General features: G+C 32.1%; 1 protein-coding gene across 1 annotated transcript; it reads right to left on the bottom strand.

The window, feature by feature from the left end:
* Positions 1 to 3,222: 3,222 nt before the first annotated feature.
* LOC11441617 (GTP-binding nuclear protein Ran-2) lies at positions 3,223 to 6,262 on the bottom strand. Its single transcript, XM_024781766.2, has 8 exons — positions 6,111 to 6,262; positions 5,913 to 5,982; positions 4,594 to 4,653; positions 4,406 to 4,523; positions 4,160 to 4,249; positions 3,910 to 4,089; positions 3,720 to 3,797; positions 3,223 to 3,618 (listed from the first exon to the last, which is right to left on the bottom strand). The coding sequence occupies exons 1-8, from the start codon at positions 6,177 to 6,179 to the stop codon at positions 3,549 to 3,551; spliced, it is 735 nt and encodes a 244-aa protein (XP_024637534.1). The 5' UTR covers positions 6,180 to 6,262; the 3' UTR covers positions 3,223 to 3,548.
* Between the last annotated feature and the right edge of the window lie 3,605 nt (positions 6,263 to 9,867).

Raw genomic sequence — 9,867 nt, 5'->3', positions numbered from 1 at the left:
TAACTAAATATATGATCTGACAAATCAACGGAGGCCAGCCTATGTATAGTTGTAGAAATGAGAAGTGAACAGCTTTGTAGCACCAAAATTTATGATCGAACGCGTGTTCAATGTTTGACATCGATACAACATCAACACATGTTATGACAGCTAACTTATTCATTTTTCTTTTTTTTGAAGTCAAACTAACTTATCAAAATTGGTATTAAGGAGAATTGCATTGAGACATTCGGAAGGGCATACTACAAAATCCCAAACCAACACGCCAGCCCAAATGAGTTAACTAATTCATTTTTCAAATTATTACTGATGTCCACGTGTCAGAATCAATACTTCATAGGTGAACAGCAAAGCCCAAGGCACAGTAGTTTTCAAGTGATATGTGATTGATATGTGCAAATGCCTAATAATCCTAAATTCCCAACCAAGCTAAGAGAGATTGAGAGTGAAAGGGGGGAAATGAAATAGAAAATATAGTGGAATTAAGCTAACAATCCTATTGCCAATAAATTCATGTTTCACCTAGTCTCTAATTCCCATCACCAATAGACACATATGGCATAGACAATGACAGTAGCTATCTATCATCTTATTGATGCCCCTACCATTTATGTATAAGCACATGCTTCTTTTCCACAACATATGTTCTGTTTCTAATTTACATGAAAACTAGCTATAATAAGTTTTTTTTTTCCCTCCCTTTACCATTTTTCCTACCCTACCAAGAGGGGCTCCCCATATACATTTGTTGTAAATATATGTATTGATAGGCCATATCATGATAAGTCACATTCTTCAATTACCATTCTATTCACTTATAAGTAACTTTTTCATGATGTTGGGAGTTGGGGTTAATGTGGGACTAGTGTTGTAAATACTATCATTATTAGGAAAATGTATGACAACTTAATAAGCTAGGTTCTTATGTCTATCCATAACATTCTATGTTTTTTTAAGCCACTGTGAACTGTACTCAATTCATGTTGCATTGATTTCAATTAAGGTACATTGATCAGAACTCAAAATTAGGCCATGCTCCTAAAATGAATCATACACCCTCCTCACCTACTAGTGTATGATATGGCTTCTAATTTTAAGTCTGTAGCTAGCTAAGCTATATACTTGATATTTATTAATTAGTATACATTGAACTATAAAATAAAATGACTATACATACATGAGCTCTGCATGCATCTCTCATTTTCTAGGTCATGGTTACATTAATTGCATGACATGTATCTACATCCATATTCATGACTTCTAATTAATTCATACATTGATTTGAGGAATAGACAGACACTAAAAAAAGTCTCAAAACAATAAAAGCAAATAGATACCAAAGCTAGCTGTTATTGTCTATGTGATGGCAATGCTGTTTAATAGTAGCTTTCAAAATGAAATGCTACAGAACAAGTGTATATGGACACTATTAAGTATTAAGTTATTAACATCTTAGGAAAGAGGGAAAAAAGAAAGTATATCCAATTCAGTGAAAGGATGCTAGACAGCATGGGCCAGATATCAAATTGAGCCCATTAAACAAGCCCTAGCCCACTCAACCGACATTGAAACTCATCCATTTAAAGGTGAATTTTACATTGTTGTGCTCTATATGGGAAATGGGACCTAGTTAGTAAGTTGATAGAGGTAACCACTAACCAGCTCCTGAAGAATTGGACAATGTACTGCTCTAGTTGGTATTGGTCAAAATTCTATATTATGAGCCCACAATTCATAAACATGCTTCTGGTAATGGGTAATACCAGCTTTCGCAAGGCCCACTTTTGGACCATGGTGGTTCCTACCATTGCTTAGTGGGCATGTTGAGTAGTAATGGCTAAATGGGACTGTAGGTGTGGGTTAGAACCGACACAGATAAGGACAAGACATGTCTTTTGGCAAATGGAGCTCAATAAGGTGAGCTTCAGTAGGTAGGGAGGGATCCATCAACATCTTTGGTCCACTAAGTCACGCCTACTCTACTCTGAAGCAGATAACAAAGCTTTGTAGACATGAGTATTTGCAAGTGAAGCGTGTCCGGTGTCTATCATGTGTCAGTATCTAACACTGACACATGTAATTACGCTCATTTGTTCTATTTTCTGTAATTATTATTACCAATCTCAACATGTCATTATCAAACTGTGATTATTATTACCAGTATCGACGTGTCGTTATCAAACTGTTGTGAGCCAATCAGTCATGTAGTAAATTATTGGTATTCAGTTATTCACACGTCAATGATAGGTCACAAATTTGTGGAGCATGTAAAGGCTATATAACATATGGCAACAGTGATGATGGATGGGTTTGCCACTTCAGCCCTGAGTTACATCAAACACAAAAGGCCTACAGATTGTTAAACTGGCAACAGAATTTTTTAGGGCCTTATGGAGCATAATTAAGAGCCCAGTATTGAGAACCCTTTATGCTAGTACTGTTCAAGGTTTAGTTCAATCAACTTTGAGATATGTGGCTTTTCATCCCAATGTACCTGGACCAGGCCAACTGTCCATAACCTAAACCTGTACCTTAAAATTAACTTCCATGACATACATTAGGTTTTGAAACTTTGGACCAATATACCAATACAAGGCATCAGAATCTAAGAAAGTAACAAATTAGTTTTGCCACGAAGCAATAACTTTCAAACACAGAATATAAGGTGTTGCTATGATTAAGAAAGAGAGAAAAAATGGTAGAATATCAGCTTCTTTCAGTTTTCAAATTTCAACTACCAAACCAAGTGAATGCTCCTACCAAAGGAACATTCAAAATTGCATATGCAGCACATAGATGCCTCGTGCTGTTGGTTTCTTACGAGACAAGAAAATATTTGCTATCCTTTTTGGCAATGCCTTTGACTACAACAATTCACTTTTTTCCTTAAAATCTTGTTTTTAATTCTGTCTTCAATATGTCCTGATAAATCTACTAGTTTAACTTATCGGAACTTATGATACAGTTCCTCATATTATATAATTAGCATGTCAATTTTTTAGTTTCAGCTAGCAGAGTAAACTAAGATCCTTTACCATCATACATATTGCTCTAAAAATTGGCATGCAAGTTAGGGATAAAATTCATATTTTCATTTATGTGTCCCTTAACATATAACTTCTAGAACAAGAAAAGATATGTAACATGATTGTAAGAGACCAATTTCATCCATGCACACATGTTCAAATAATTATCAAAAGAAATACGGTAATGATCTGTATTGCATCATTCAAAGGTTTACTTAATGACTGAAGAAGTCAACAAATTACCATTACATATAGCATAATTGCAGCTTGCAGGAATAAAACCAATAAAAATAACTTTTGTCTAAACTGACCCTTACCTACACTAGCTAAAATTGCTAAATTACTAACTTAATTCCAAATCTCTTTGTGATGAAATATAATTCATCACAAACAGAACAAAAAAAAACTCTCGAAAACCTTATAGTGTGTTTGGATGGGGAAATATTTTGAGGGAATTCAATTATTTTGAGGTGGATTCAAACAATAGAATTTAAGTAAACTATATTGTTTGAATCCACCTAATTACTCAAATGCTTCATCATCGCCATCAGGAAGAGGCTGAAATGCTGGCATACATATTTCTTGTTCAATCCTGTAAAGAATATAAATCAATACACAAAATCAAATCAGTAACAAAGTAATTAGGGAAGAACAAAATAGCCAAAATGCAGATAAAAACACATAAGTCCTTACGATTCTTGCGCAGCTATATCAAAGGCGACTTCAGGAGGAGCAAGAGCAGGCATCTCCACAAAGTGAAGGTTCATATTACTGGAAATTGGAATCATAACACGAATCAGTAAATAATTTGCTACCATTCATCAATCATGACATTGGCATATATATCAAAGAATGAATAGAGTATATTCAATTAGTTACTTACCCTGCAAGTTTCTTGGCAAGGTATAAGAAAGGTTTCTCGAAATTATAGTTACTCTTTGCAGATATTTCATAGTATTGTAGATTCTTCTTCCTGTGAAATATAACTTGCTTTGCTTTGATCTGTCTATTCTTCACATCAACCTTGTTTCCACACAGGACAATGGGTATATTCTCACACACACTGATTATTAACAAGAATTTAAGAGTCCCAAATTAGTAAGCTGAAAAATTGATGAAATTAGTGAACTGACCGAGTGATATCTCCGTGCCATGTCGGAACATTTTTGTATGTCAAACGAGCAGTTACATCGAACATAATAATAGCACATTGTCCTTGAGTGCTGCACATAATTCATAGGTTTTCATCAGGATATCGACCATTAAGAAATACTCTAGTTGAACAAGCGTGCGAGAAACATAAGTATATGATTAATAACTAAATTAGTAAGGGAGTTAGAAACATAATGAAATTAAGATTTAGATAGTATAAAACTTACTAATAAGCATCTCTGAGACCACCAAATTTTCCTTGGCCAGCAGTGTCCCAGCAATTAAACCGAATTTTTCCACAATTTGTATAAAAGTCTAGTGGATGAACCTCCACACCAATGGTAGTTGTTGTATTGCAAAATTAAATTAATTAAATGAATTAATGAATGATTAGGCATGCATAATATGGAATTACGTTCATATTTCTCTCTCTCAAATTCGCCAGTTAGATGCCTTTTAACAAAAGTGGTTTTTCCTGCAGCCACAAACAAATAACAATATCATATATAATTAATATGAAGTGTGTGTGTGTAATTTTGAATCAGAATTAAGTGGAAGAAAGAAAGATCGAAAAGTAGTACCGGTTCCAGCGGCGAAGCTGGCAATATTTTCATGAGGTGGCCACATATAAAGAATTTTTTTTAAGCTAATCTAACCAAGTAGGTAAAAAAAAAAATCACAATAATTATTACTTATATAAAATGTTCTTCATAAAATATCCACTTGATTCAACATGAACGGATTATACCAAAAAAATGCGGTAACAACAGATTGTACCGAAAAAACCACAATAGAATAACGGATTGTACTCTAACCAAAAAGGTAGCATGGGAAACAAAAGATAACATTTTTTTTTATGAGAATACTCTAACCAATAAGGAAATAATTGAAACCAAGAAGCTTGAAAACGACGAGGATGATCATCATTTGATAAAGGATATGTTCTAAGAATAGGTTGGCATGGCCCATGTTTAAGATAGGCACAACGAATTTCATCTCTTTGATTTATAGGAAAGTCCCAAATCATCGGTTGCAATTCTGGATCTACTTCAATTTGAGAACGACTCATTTCTTCATGACAAAGTCTTTGGTGTTTTGGCTCAGATTGTTCTTGTTCTTGAGGTGAAATAATGAGATTGGATGCTTCAATTGAAGAGGAACTACTTGGAGCATTTGGATCGATTCTTTTTAAAGAAGTTGTCAATAGTTTTCATTTTACTCATACCTAAGATAATAAATCAAATAAACATAAGAATTTGTGTTGTTTAAATGTTGTCACAAAAAAAAAAAAAGAACCAGAAGTAAAACTATACAGTATAATTAACCTAATTTGCTTTTCCTAACCCAAAACCAATTTTTGATGAAATTGCTAAACTAAACATAAAAAGGTACAAAACCTAACTATAGAAATATAGTAACCATAAAAATTGTTACCTACAATTGAATTATTTTATTTGTTAAATAAAGCAAAGATTGTTATTATTTATTATTTATTATTTATCTCTTTTGGGTGTTATTCTTCCGGTTCCTATACGACATGATTAAATAATTTGAAGTTCGACCGAAAGCTAAATAAAGATGGAAAGAATTATTTCACTTAAAATAAAATTTGGGGTAGCTAAATATATATTATTAGGGGTAGCTAAAAATAAAAATATCCCTACTCGCTCAAAAAAATTTTTTTTTTTGGGTAGCCATGGCTACCTCTCCCTTACACTAGCAACCGCCCCTGACCGGTTCCTCCATCACCTACAAGGACAAGCTTGAAAGTGGGATAGTTAACAATTTGCTGCTGAGGGAGAGCCTGTATAGAAACAGGAAAAACCAAAAAGCATTATATTTATATATGTATATGAATATACAAATACAATGAAGCAATGAAGGTTAGAGTGAAAAAGAAACATGAATCGAGAAGTTAATTTGCTTAATTACCATGAAATTGAACGAATGAATAATAGTTTGAGATCGAATGGTGAGTGAGGTCTTGTGGAGAGTGCTCATATATATACAGGTTACTGTGTGTGGACTTTGAAATAACGCAGGCCTTTATCTGACTTTAGAATCACGCACATTTTGTTTTTGACTTTAAAATAACGCATGCATGCATGCACGACTTAATATCGATTATCTTATTAGGTTTCTGAGTTTACTTAAAAATCACGCACACACTACTTATAACGGCTATCCCTCTATCATTGATTGACTTAGCATTCACGCTTCACTCTTCTCTCCGTTGTACTGGTCATAGTATTCTTTTTTAATTCACAATATCTATTATATCATATATACTCCCAACAAAAAAAAAAACACTATGGTGTCATATATATTGTAATAATTTCAAAGAAAAATATATATTAGTATATGGAAATCATTGGCCAACATATTATATGTTCCTTAAATGCAAAATTGAAAAATAAAAAATTGAAAATATACAGATCAAATAAAATATTTATTTTTTATCCCAATATATAGGTCCAATATGTGCAAGCGCAACAAGGTCCTTAGCATAAAAGTTCAAAATTTCAATTAATATATTACAAACCCAATTTAATTATTGTTATAACCAAACTGTCCTCTTTTTAGTGTGTATTGATTGGGTATCTTCGGTATACATTTGTGTAGATTAACCTCTCTAATCTTGTGAAACAAACATCAAACTCTCATTAAAGGTTTTAACACAAACTCGAGTCTAGACACAAAGTAATGTATGTGTAAAAGAGACTTGTCTTATCTCATTGTCTATTCCCTGCCTACCTGCATTAGCTGTACGACATGTGTATATGGTCTAGATCACATATCCCTTAACTTGTATATTGACCTTGATAATTTTGCTAAAGTGGTACAGGTTTTTCATTAATTATGTGGAATATTTGGTGTAATATTTGATCGTCAAGTTTTTGGTTCAGCAAATCCATCGTATGACCCTCGTTCATTGTGTGAGGTTTGTTGCCTGCATGATACAGATGACAGCGTAGGTATTTTGAATGTGCTTCATGCTAAGTTATTATTAACCGAACCTTCAATGTGTGAGGTCCTGATCAATACCGATGATAGTACGTACTCTTACAAATCCAAATAAAACATACTTTGATGGTTCGGTTAATAACTATAAGAGCTCATTTCAATTTGTCTTTTATGGTAGTGTAGGTATTTTGAATGTGCTTCATACTAAGTTCAAAGCTTTGTTGGCAAGCAGGTTTCAAAAAGTTGTTATGTTTTTTAGACTTTTTGCATGTTCGGTAGGGATAGCACTTCTTTACCATTATGTTATATAACATTAGTCAATTAAGGTGTGTCATGTGGCACACACTTTAAAAAAACATATATCAAATAAGGTAACAACTAGGGTACCCATGGAAAAATGGTGGGTAATTTACCTCAACCAATAAACATATATCACCTTTTTAGGTGGTATCCATAAACTATCTTGACCCCATCAATAAATTGCTCATTATGATTGGTTGGTGGGTAAATTACCCACCATTTTTCAAAGTTAATCTAGAAAAAACCATCAAATAAAGTATTTATAAAGTAACATTTGTATGTGGCACACTCTTATTGGTCAATGTTATATAACATTGATAAGTGTCTGTTGTGTAGTTGGTGACGATAAGTCCAGATAAATTTCATCATTATGTCAATCTTTTGGTGGATATTTTTGAATTTTTTGCGAAAGATTGAAATATTCTCTTTCATCGTATTCTTTGTGAAAGAAATCAATGTGCGAATTATCAATGTGGAATATATGCTTCACTATATGTAACATAATTGGTTTTTTATAGATTACCCTCTCTTATTTAGAGGGTATTTACCCTCTCATGATATCAACCAATCAAAATGTAATATACATTGGCAACATTAAATGTCATAAATGAGTCAATTTTTTTTAAAAAAAAGAATCAATTATAATCATAAGGTAATTTTTAGTACTTTTAATTTTTTTTATTTAATTATAGACATGATTACATTAGAGGTCCTTTATCTTATTTATTTGTTACACTTGGATCCTTTATCTTTATTTTTTTTCCACTTAGGTCTTTTATCTCTTATAAAAGCACATATACATCCTTTTTCTCATTTTTTTTATTAAAAAAATACATAATTTTATTTTTTAAAATATATTTTTATTAAAAATAAAACAAATTCAGAAATATGATGAAGATGTTCATCATCTTCATCTTCTTCCTTTGAATCTTCATCATCTTCATTGAATCAAAAAAATTTCTACACAAATATATCTCTAAATATCATGAATTAATGTTATATCCACCTCAAATCTTCTTTTAAACACAAAAATCAAAACCCTATAGAGAAAGAGATTTAGTTTCATCACAAAAAAAAAAAGATTTAGTTATATAAATTGTCACGCTGTATATTATTATTATTTTCTAACTCAATATTCAAGCCCGACATAAAAATAACCCCAAAATTGAGAGCAGCTTAGCACATCAATTTTGTTGTTTTCAGAACAATCCCAACTTTCGTAAAGCCTAACCCTTCCACCAGTGCTAAGCCTCCACCATCCGGCTTGCAACATTTTTGAAATTAAGGTTTTGATTTTTGTGTTTAAAAGAAGATTTGAGGTGAATATAACATTAATTCACGATATCTTGAGATATATTTCAGTAGAATTTTTATTTATTTAAAGAAGATGATGAAGATTCAAAGGAAGAAGATTAAGATGATGAACATCTTCATCATATTTTTGAATTTTTTTACGTTTTAATAAAAATATATTTTTAAAAATAAAATTATGTATTTTTTAATAAAAAAAAAATGCGAAAAAGATGTATATGTGCTTTTAAGAGAGATAAAGGACCTAAACGGGAAAAAATAAAGATAAATGACCAAAGTGTTACAAATAAATAAGATAAAGGAAACATAATGTAATATTGCCTTAATTATATTCAGGTGTTCAATCTTAATTAATTTACACTACATGACTGGCTTAAAACAATTAAAATTTCACATCAAATTTCTTTCATCTGAATGTCCTTAAATTTATCAGTTATATTCATAAAATTTCTTCTTCCCATTTTGATTGTTCAATTTTGTCGTTCCCAACTGCCGCATTTTTCATTTTTCGTGAGAATCGTCATCGTTCGTTTGATTTCAAATATCGTGAGAATTGTCGTTATTTCCAGTACCACGTCAGGTATGGTGACTTGATTTTTCTTTTTGATTTGATTTTTCTTGGTTGTGAGGTAGTTAATTATAACAATTGAGTAAGTCATCCGTTGTACTTTGAGGGCTGATAGCAGGTGTTGTCGTTGTGATGTTGTGGGAGTTTGCTAGCATTTTTTTGGTTGCTGCTGAAATGGTTATGTGATGAGGCTTTTGTTCTTTTATTTGGACTTAAAGGTTTTTGCTGATAGTGAGACATGTCTATGCGTGTTAACATATTTTATTAGGTTGACTGCTTAAATAAAAAAAATAAGTCACGATACCTGACACGGTTCTAAAAACAACGACAATTCTCACTATAGTTGGAAACTGCGACAATTTGGAACGACAAAATTGAACAATCAAAATGGGAAGAAGAATGAAAAAGAAACAAGAATTGATCAATATGGAAGAATAAAGAAGAAGAAATTTGAATGAATGAGATGTTTTTGTTCTCACGTTCGGGGTTCTGGAATGGAAGAAATTTTATGAATGTAAATGATGAATTTAATGACATCCAGATGAA

This window comes from Medicago truncatula, chromosome 4, assembly GCF_003473485.1.
Source record: "Medicago truncatula cultivar Jemalong A17 chromosome 4, MtrunA17r5.0-ANR, whole genome shotgun sequence".
Taxonomy (NCBI): Eukaryota; Viridiplantae; Streptophyta; class Magnoliopsida; order Fabales; family Fabaceae; genus Medicago; species Medicago truncatula.
This window is presented reverse-complemented; position numbering and strand designations above follow the sequence as displayed.

Coding starts and splice junctions, on each gene's coding strand:
- LOC11441617 (XM_024781766.2), bottom strand. CDS start 6,179: ATGAGCACTCTCCACAAGACCTCACTCACCATTCGATCTCAAACTATT. Junction 4,090..4,159: donor TGGCACGGAGATATCACTCG/GTCAGTTCACTA, acceptor GTTAATAATCAG/TGTGTGTGAGAATATACCCA. Junction 3,619..3,719: donor GATATAGCTGCGCAAGAATC/GTAAGGACTTAT, acceptor TATTCTTTACAG/GATTGAACAAGAAATATGTA.